Source organism: Aquarana catesbeiana, linkage group LG09 (genome assembly GCF_042186555.1).
Source record: "Aquarana catesbeiana isolate 2022-GZ linkage group LG09, ASM4218655v1, whole genome shotgun sequence".
Lineage (NCBI taxonomy): Eukaryota > Metazoa > Chordata > Amphibia > Anura > Ranidae > Aquarana > Aquarana catesbeiana.
The window spans coordinates 208,420,148-208,430,804 of NC_133332.1; the positions used below are offsets into that span (position 1 = coordinate 208,420,148).

The 10,657-nt window shown below is 42.3% G+C and overlaps 1 protein-coding gene across 1 annotated transcript in view; it reads right to left on the bottom strand.

Annotated features, from left to right (window-relative positions):
• DIPK1B (divergent protein kinase domain 1B) overlaps positions 1–10,071 on the bottom strand; it is a 197,976-nt gene extending 187,905 nt beyond the window's left edge. The window contains exons 1-2 of the mRNA XM_073599602.1: positions 8,688–10,071; positions 8,447–8,612 (exon numbers count right to left, since the gene is read on the bottom strand). Coding sequence (XP_073455703.1) covers positions 8,447–8,509 — 63 coding nt within the window. The 5' untranslated portion in view covers positions 8,510–8,612; positions 8,688–10,071. The remainder of the gene's footprint in view (positions 1–8,446; positions 8,613–8,687) is intronic.
• Positions 10,072–10,657: the final 586 nt, after the last annotated feature.

The window sequence follows — 10,657 nt, forward strand, 5'->3', positions numbered from 1 at the left end:
CAGAACAGGGAACATTAGGAGTAGTACGCTAGCAGCCCGCTCAGGCCGTGTAAAATAACCGGAATGCGGGGGCCGGTTATCGTGATAAAGGCGCAAACCATAACCGCTCCGAAAGTAAAGCGCGGGGTTCTCTGTACGCAGAGTCCGGAAAAAAAAAATTGTTCTGACAAGTAGTGAAAAAAAAAATCGGCAAGGGTGACAGGGGCGGTACCTGTCAACCCAATTCTTGGTCAGAGAGTAGCTACCTCTGAAGTAAAGGCAACCTGTAAAAAGGTTGGGGAATCAGTTCAAGGTCCGGAGTCCGTAAAGGATGGGTAATCTAATCGCTTCAAAGAGGGGGTTTGAATGGGGTAAACCCTATCAAATGACCCCAAGGGAAGAGATTATAGATAGATATGGACCTTGGGTTGTGAAATATTTGCAAGATTGGGATCGTTGGACTGGGAAGAAGTATTTTAAAAGAGGTACTTTTAAGCCAACAGCTTGGGAAAATCTGTACCTTGCTCACCAGAAAGATGACACGGCCATATGAAAAAGACACGTTATTTATATGGAGGCTGGAGTCAGCAAATAAAACAGAGGAAGTGAATGTTATTACTATGGGATTTAAGGAGAAATCATTCCAAACTCCTGAGAATGCGTCCATACAGGCTGAGAAGGGGCTAATGAAATGGGATGGATCTCTGAAAGAATTTTAACCTTACCAAACAGATGTTATGGGTTTAAGAAGAAGTACAGGGTATTATAGAAAACATGCTGATGTGTGATGTCTAGAGTTCATCTATAACCTAGCCATTTGTGTGTGTGTGTGGAATATGCAATATATGTCGTGTTGTGTGACGTTTGTTCTCAGCTGCTGACAGCCCACCCAATTGACCCCCCTTCTTTCTCACCAGGTCTGTGAAAAGGTGCAGCGAACTGTATTGACATGCAAATGACCTGAGCCAAGATAATTATCTGTACTAGTGATTTGAAAGATACATGTACTAAAATGACTTTGTTTTTCAGGAAAACAGTACTGGAGAGGTTCTTTGTGGTGAGGTATTATGATCTGTTGACAAATGGTATTGTTAAAAGGTTTTTTACGGATTGCTAATTTTTTTCAACCATGGTGAATAAATTTTTTTTTTTGGAATTATTGGTATACCATAAAACAAAAAATCCACGTGGTATTAATGTGTATTAAGTGATACATATTAATGATAAGTTGAGCTCAACAATTTTTTGGTATCTTAAAAAAAAAAGTGCACTGTTTATGTAATGTAATGTATATTTGTGTTTCATATGCTAATGTCTTGTTACAGGTATATGACCATTGGATTATTTTGTTTCTAGGAGGAAAATGGAATGTTTTTTACTAAATTTTATTGGTGTTTTATTTCCCAGATTCGATAATTGGGTTTCCTGGCTTTAAAGGGCACATCGGTCGGCTCGTGTACCCACTACTGTTCAGTGATCCCGGCGCCTCAGTGCTGCAAGGGATATTTCTTTGCCCTTTGGCCAGTTGTGTTTGGTAGCAGAAGTTCCTCGAGTTAGATACACATTATGCAATTTTTGTTTTCCAATTTCCTTCAGATTTACCTTCAGATGTGTAGTATGAGGGCCTGCCTGATGGCATACAAGTTGATAGTGTATAGTTTTGGGAGTGCCTGGAGAAGAGTTATGCAGGAAGATTGTGTATATTGCACTCTGTGTTCTGGATGGAGAGGTCATTGCTGGGAAGGAAGCACCTGGGTATTATTTGGGACATAGACGAGTTTGTTTCTGTGTCCTAAGGAATACCAATGTAACGTTAATCAGGGAACTAGAGGGTTCCTTGAACCTAACCATAGGTAGAGGTGCATTGAATACCCTGGGCATGGTCTCTGAAATCCAGGCACAGGGATGGAGTTGTGTGGGCACGCTGTATTCTCCTCAGTGGATAGCCATAGTTGTCCTTCCTGTCCTAGACTCCTTGCGTACCTTAACTAGTGGTCTGTGTCCTACATGACAGGAAGACCAGTGCCCCATAAGGTGTGCAGCCTCTATAAAGAAACTTGTGTACCTGGTGGCAGGTGGTTTTCAATCCGGGTATTCTGACTATTTCCCATCCTTAGGAAAGAGAGGCTTAATGGAGCTGGAGGTGGGGCACTGGGTACCTTAAAACACTATGGAGCTGGAGCTATTCAGGATCACATTGGGGGGGTCTTGTGCTACATATCAGGGAAGGGGTTAGGGAAGCCAACTTGCTCTGTCCAGCATCACTTTGCAGGGACAGACAGGTGGGGGTAGTATCCAGGTTGCCTATGAGTCGTAATAGATTGGTGGATGACTCAGTTCCAGGATCGTCAAAAATCTTACTTGCACTGTTCTCATCCCTAATGGCAGGGATGGAACATTGTGCAGATATCACGGTCAATCTGGGTACTATCCTATCAGACTCTACTGGATTACACCCTGGAGTCCATCTTGTTCTGATGGTTTGAGTCTGGACAGCCTCAAATGACTGGTACTGATGAGTGCTAGAGGAAGGTAAGGGTTGTGCTATGGGAAAAGGCAATAATGCTGGCACAGGGGGGGGGGGGGTCATGTCTAATGGATGCCGGGGTAGTGTCCCAACTGGTCCTAAACAAAGTTACAACTACTTGAGACTGGAGACCAGGATACTGGTGCTAATATCACATGTCTAATGATGCACTGTTTTCAGCATCAGGTTAAATGGTACTCAGCAGGATACACTACCTCGGGGAGTCTATAGTACACCTCCTCTGGCCCGTGGCATGGATATAGCAGGAACACCGGGTTGTACCCCGATCACCCCTGAAGAAAGGTTTTATAGCAAACCTGACATCCCCTTACACCTACAGAAACTTCCTCTGGGATTTGGGGCTGAGTTAAAAGCTTGGCTGATGGATTTCGGACAACAGGATGAAATATTAAATGTACTAGGAGATGCTGAAAAACAAGCCACCATACGACTCACCCATGATCAAAATAGACTGATCCAAGTATCCCACGCTTTAGACGCAGATGCTAAGATTTCCTGGTGGGAAAGTTTATTTGGGTATAGTCCGAACGCTACAGCTTTCCTAAACATTTTGCTCCACCCTGTTGTTGTCCTAACCTGTGCAGCCTTATTGCTTTTCCTGATGCAGGTAATAATGTGCGTTACTATCAGGAGAATGAATGCCAAAGCTATGAGAATGTGTACCTCAACAAGGTATCATCTCTCAAGGAACAGAAAGGCCACTAACTCAGAAACAAATCTCTGAGGAAGCCATATCCAATCCAGACCAGTACAAAGAAGTTGCGCATTTAAGAGAGGACCCTAGAACTATATTTTCTTGTTCCAGGGATAAGCCTCTTCAATTTTTAGTAATAAAGTGCAGTCAGGTTTACCTAAATTCCAAAAGTTTCAATCATTTTTTTTATTATTTTTATTTTTTATTTTTTTTTCCCTCCCTTTTGATGTTAATATCTGTGTACCTGACCTGCAAAAATACTGTTAATGGGAGAGGAGTTTTTTTTTGAAAAACATTTTTTTGTTTTTTTGTTTTATTTTTTTATTATGTTTTTTTTAACCAATGTATTCATTTTTTTTATATACAGATTCAAGGCTCTTTAACAGTCTTGGTTGGAGCAGCGTTCAATCTGTAGTTTTTTCTGTTTTTTGTTCTTTTTTCCCACTATTTTTCCTGTTCATTTTCATTACTCACCTCTCTTCTATTCCTTTTTCTTATTTAATATTATGCTCTCTAAGTTTTTCCTTTGATTTCTATCATCTATCTTCTCAAGATAATGTAACTAAGACATCAGTCATATCATTTTTGGTTTAAAAAAGACTTATTTTGACCATATTGTTAACTAAAGTATCCCTGAACATCCAGTTTTATGTCTTAATGTAATTTCACCTCCCCTAGTCTACCTACTACCTTAACCTGAGCCCCGTGAGCAGGTGTGGTGAACCCAGGGACCTGGCAATAACAGACAGTATTGACTATCCCTACCATCAAGGGCCATGGATGATACTGGCTGTTGCTCAGACTCTGTACCCTGTGGGGAACCCACTCTACTCGTCCACATTACACCCTTTATGAGTATTTAGTCTTAATGGCCAACACTCTGTTCCTGTCCAGCATTTCTCCAATATCTGTACACTAACGTTCTCCTCTCTCTTTCTGTATTCATGCACGACTGTCTGGAGACCCGCCCGACCCCACCTGAAGAAGCAGCGACCACCAAGTTATTTCTTGAGATAAATGTGTCACGAATAAGACTTTCCTGGACTTTCCTTCACCATGCTGAAAAGTGCTGTCTCGCGGTCCGATCCAATCGATGCAACCATTACATGGTCTTACAAAGATACAGGACTAGATATGCCAGGATCCCGCCATCAATGTTGGAGTTCCGCTCCTCCAAGGCAGAGGAGTGATGAAACATTGCAATACAGACACTCATGGTTTGGATGTGAAGTCTCCAAAGGACCAGGATTTCTTTGCTATCTTAAGCCTACTTTGAGGAGTTCCTGCGTGTTCAAGAAAGGAAGAGGAGGCCGCAGTGGTGGTGGGGAAGGGTCGGGGCTTCTGGGCTGTTGTGGGTGGGTGCAAGATCATTGAAGGAGGACATAAGTTCAAGAATGAACTTCAGGGGGGACTGTGGTGGAGATTTTGCAATCCATATTTATATCTTCAGGGGAACTCTCTAATAAAAGTACTATATTTTGTGATATCAGGTTGAGCCCAGCTTAGATTTTTCCTGGTTCTTAAAAGCTGTTGAATGTTTTAGGCAGGTGATAATTCACCACCTGGATGGGGGGTCTTTTGACATGCTAATTTCCGAATTGGTTATATTGAGTTCAAACAGAGCTAACTGGTTTAAGGCAGACTCAGAGGCACCAGAGAGTCTAATGTTTAAAGCAGAAGTTAAGCCAACTTAACCAATAAACTTTAGGCTTCAGGGGTAGCCAATCAGGATTCAATGCCACTTCTGAACCAATGAGGTGACCCTGAGTTCTGATTGAGTGGGAGTGGGTTCTAACAATATACAACCACTTAAAGCCCCTAAAGCGCCATTCTAAATAAAATCAAGACAACTCATTATTTATTAGAAAAGAAATTCTGCCTAGACAGAAGCAGAGTACCGTATACTATGCTATTAATCTATGACAGTATGAAGCACTACGTGCCACAGTCAGCTGGCACACAAGGAGTTAACAGATAATGTCTAACCAATCAAATTATAGGGGAAATGCGCCAACAGCGCATCCACAGAGAGCTGTTAGTGGACTCAGATGCTCAGAGAGGGGTCATTAAACTGAAGTCCTATGACAATCAGCCACTAATTGTGCCATCTGCCAATCCATTCTGGGACCACGTAAAGGGTACTACACACTCGGCGAATGTAACGGTCACAATCGTAACCTGACCTTCATACACCGAGCAAATGAAGGACAAACACAACTGTTTTTCTTTGGCGGGGGTTAGATATTCATGTTAATGGGATTAAATTATTGTAACATTCATTGCTCCTGTGTATAGTTTGGACACTTGGAGGCTGCCATATTGACACATACATATGTGCTCTGCTTCCTGTGTAATAGTTCTACATAGTGGCTGTGCTTTTCTATTCCTCTTCTCATGTATAACAACTGACTTTTTATTATGTTTGATCAGGGAGGTAAATGCAAACTTGTATATGAAATAGAATAAAGGAAATATGGTACAGCAAACCTGTAACAAAGGGCAACATTGTAGTAAAAATTACCGTTACTTAGTCATCACAATAATAATTATTATTGCGTACTCTCATCGAAAACACATTATTTCCCTGTAATATAGGGGAGTATTCCAGGTGTTGATAGTTTTTATATTGCCTGCAGATTTTTCTTGAACCTCTTGTTAACAAGTAATAGCTCTAAGTGCCGGTTCACATTTATGCCCTGCGAATTCGGTGCGAATTTAAAGAGGTACAAGAGTGCAAACTCGCATTGTGATTTCTATGCAAATTTAGTGCGAACTTATGAGAGGAGTGGTCACATGTGCGATTTTTTTTTTTTTTTTCTATAAAACCTAGGCAAAAAAAAACAGACAAAATGTGCAGTTATGTGAACACTGGACTGTGATTTCAGTCTGGTCCCAAGTCTATGGAGCTGAAATTCGCACCGCACTAAACTCACACAGGACCCTTTTTTGAACCCGGATCAAATCGCACCGCATATATGGGAACGGCCTTTATTGGAAATAATGCTTTTTTACATGAAATGCGAATCTATGGTTTTGGATTGCAACTGATTTGCATAGAATTCACATAAATGTGGACCGGCAATAAGACAAGCAAGATTCAGGTTAATCAATCAATGTTGCTGAGTTCCTTGGTTTTTCCTGCTTGCCAGTAGAGGGGCAGCTCAAGCAGAGCAGTGTGACTTCATTGCTTATACCTCACACTTTAGCAGAAACAGTATACGGATTGTTATATTGTCTCTCACACACCAGCAATCAATCAATACTGCTGAGTGACTTTTATAAGATCACAAGCTGACTGACTTAAGTGGACAGCTTTACAGTCCTTGATATGTAACTTAACTAATATTAATCTCCTTACATCTATACGTGCTTAAAGTCGTTCTGTCGCTAAAATCAAGCTCTGAATACAAGGTTTTCCTGCAGCAAGGATAGCAAATACTTATTTCTCTCTTGCTGCCTGGAAATACCCCTGTAAAAGAAATTGCTGCCTGAAGACTCTTCTGAAACTGACACTTCTGAGAGTGTCAGATTCCTGGTCCCCCTGCTGCACTAAATGGTTCATCTCACCTTCCCCTACCTTAGTACTGTGTCCTGTAGTGTTGTATTGTCAGTGGGAGAAACTACTGAGGGGAGCAGGGAACTAGGAGATTTACACCTCCTAGAAAGAGTCTATAGGTGATGATTTACTTCATTAGATTTCTGCAAGCATGCAATACATTTTGGATATATACAGTATATTTATATATACTGTACACTGTATTCATACAATTTTTCAGAAATGCTCTACTTTTAGTCCCTGATTTCCAGTCAGTGACTTTGCCTAGGCTGAAATGATGCCATCAGCCTTTTAAAGGCAGTAGTAATCTTTTCATCGGTCTTCTCTTCCCCAGTGATCATTCAGACTGCACAATGTAACTTTGCAGCAAGTCATCGGGTGAAAGGCTAAAGCAGGGAGGCTAATCCCTGTCTGACATCTGTGTGCACAAGCCAAGAACTGCACAGGCACCAGGATTTACATAACAGTGTTATCTCTGAGCCAGCATCTGACCCTGAATGATGCCTGAGCAAAGATGGCTCTGTCCTAATAGAGAGAAAAGCAGATGAAAGCATTGTCAAGGGAGTACTGTAATATCTGTGAGAGGTAGCAAATACCTGGATACACATTACTTTGTATATACGCACTAACATGAAAAATATGTATGGTGCTAGGTTCACTTTAGCAACAAATTAGGAAGTAAAAGTTTTGGCAGTTCTATATTCCTTGAAGGCAGCATAGTATATCCTGTAATTCCCCTTTAAATCGGGACTTGGGACAAATGAATGTGCTGCACCATCAGCACTGCCCGGTCATGGAGCGTCAATGCTTTTAACTAAAGGAGGTCTTCAACTGCCCACAAGGGGACATGGTCTTCATGTGCATTAATGGTCGGCCATCATTCCTGCATCTTTGATATTTCATAATTGATGAAGATGGTATGTACCTACACCCTTCCCTTTGTTTTGTAACTCCTTGCGTGCCAGTTGGTCACCTTCTATGTAGGTGAAATCAAGCCGGTAGGCTGTGATCCATCAGAATGAACAGAATTGGTGCCAGAAATGCTCTGGCTGTCTACAAATCAGGTTTAGCGGGAAGGCTGGTCTCTTAGTAAGGTTCATCAGATAACACGTGTAGATATATATAGGATGTGACCACAGCTACTAATCCTCCTCCTCCACCATCAGCATCCCTGTGATCTATAATGTTTGATTACAAGCCAAACACAAAATCTGTTCAAATAAAACAATTTTTAAAGCAGAAGTGTGACCGGCAGTATTTGTAGAGTAGATGCAAAGGTACAAAATATTCCCCTTTCCAGGTATAATAATATTAGCTCAAGACCCTGACCATTAGGTCAAGCTGCAACCATTTAAAGCCATGTTATATTGGCCAGAAACCTGGCAAAGAGGAAAAAACAATAGTTAATCTCTCAAAGCTCATGGGAAGTTATGCCACCAGTCTTTTTCTTCCCAGGCAACCTGCTCTACAGCCCTCTGCTAGTAAAGGGTCTGTCATGGGGCAATGGAACACAAAGGTCTTTTAGGACATCATGGGAGAGCTACGATTTATAACTCTGGCACCTGTAATAGAGAGGCACAGAGCAAACGATGGAGATTTTGCATGTTTTGTAAGAAAAGGAATATTTGACAGCAATATGTTAAGGCAGACAATCTCATAGTGTTCTTACCTGGAGCCCCTTGGAGAGGGGGCAGAATAGCACCAAGTGCACAAACCTTCGTAGCTTCCTCATCCTCGTAAATCATGGGCACTTTTCCAATGGTAAGATGTTAGGGCATAAATCCCCTTCAGGTGGCCTCTATGGGGGACACTCAAGGGTAATAATCCATAGTTTGCTAAAAAAAAAAAGAAATCTTTGAAATTGGTGTGGTGCCCAAGTCTTGAGGAAGCTCAGGGTTTACTTTGCTTGCCTTATCTGTTCCACATGGAAGAATCCTCCTTTGGCCATTCTCAGGCTTTGGACTCTGTTTACACTGGGGGGCTGCAGGAGGTGAACCCCTCTTCTTTGTATCCTTAGCAAGGCCCCCCTCAGCACTCCTTTTCGCAGTGCCCACCGATGAGGCTGTCTGTATTCAATGCACACAGAGGGAATGTTTATCTCTGGCTAGTCAGGGGGCTCCGTGTCCCCCTCTCAGACATTTGCTGGATTTAGTTCTCTTACTGCTTGCGAAAGGATTGTAGTTCTTTTCAAAACCTTCCCAGGAGAGATTTCCAGTTTGAGTTAGCCGGTGGTCACCGTGGACTGGCTGACAAGGTATGCTCTTTCTGCTCAAATACCCCTTCTTGGTGCTGTAATGAATAGGAGGGGGCTACTCCAAAATGATTTCTCTGTACTAATGCGACCCCCGAAAAAGCTCAGTTTTCCTGTTTCTGGATCATTTAGGGCACCCCAATTATTTCCTTTTTCACTCTGATCTTTCCCAAATGACAGGAATTCCTATTTTCTACCAAGTCATTAGATTTCCTTCTGCACACACAGGACACCCTGTGTTCTCTGATTCATAGCTCTACCCATCAACCTTTTTCAGTAATGTCTCAGCCTCAAGCATATTGACCCCCTCCCCTGTAAGCTCCCTATTGACCCTCTACACCTTCTTCTGTTAACCCTAACAAAGCCCTGTCAAGCTTTGCTCACCCAGTGTAACGTTCCTATACCCTGTACACCCCTGCTTGTACCCCTAGTACCCACCTTCTTCTCATGCAGGACATTTTATAATTCCTCCTCACCCAGCAAACCTTATATGCTCCTCTCCTCACTGAGAACACCCCATATAACGGCTTCTCACCCAGGACCCCTTGAATTGCCCCTTGCTTCTCACCTAGGACACGCAGGAAGCCCACAGATAGTCAAAATTCTCCTTTTATTCACCAAGCTCACCTAAACACCCGAAATACCCCCTCTTCCTAACACGTATTCCCTCTACACCCCCTCTGATCACTTAGCACACCCTGTACACCCTCCAATTACACCATCAGCCCACCTAACACACACACTGCTCTCATCCCCCCAGCTCCTATGTATGCAGTCAGTGATGATCCTCAGCTCAGCAGCTCCATGATGATTGCAGCCCCCTCCTCCTCCACTCTCCTCCCCTGTTTGATAACAATGATGATGATGATGGAGATAATCTCTATTACAACCGGTCCAGTGCCGCTCTCTATCGCCGGTGGTGGGTGTCTTCTCCCCGGTCTCCAGCTGGATGCTCTGCACACTGCTGCACCAGCTCCATCCTCCTAGACACACACTGCTCTGTTTCTTAAAGGGGAGGATTTGTGTCTGCCGACAATAAACCAATTACAGGAGGAGGAGCAGGTGCAGGCTGTGCATCTCCAGCCTCAGATGCTGCAGAACCTCTTTCTAGCCAGGAGGAGCTCACTGTACACCTGCAGGTGCTACATAACCTCTTTCCTATCACACAGCTGTCAGTCACTGTGCCAGGAGGCAAATGCCTAAATGCATATGATGATTTCTACAGGGGATGAGAGGCCAGAGGAAGGGGTGAAGGGGTTACCCTGCCACTTCTGTAAAGAATACAATACAATATAATATGATATCATTCTAATAGAGACCTTCTTACAAATAATATATATTTCTGATTATTTTGAATTAGATCCCATTATAGTATTAGAAATATTACTACATTTTATTTATCATTAGCTCACCCTTTGCATGGTATTTCACTTTTTTTTAACACATCAAGATACAAAAAAATCTAAATACAAATAAAATGCAGTAAATGTCACGCTAGTTTTGTTGGTTTTTTACTTTTGCATATGCTTTGAATAAGCCCATAAGGGTTATATTTGCCGGTTTGGAACACCCACATTTTACATCTCCATTCTGCAATGTCCGTTAGTTACTTTGCTCTAAAACGTGACC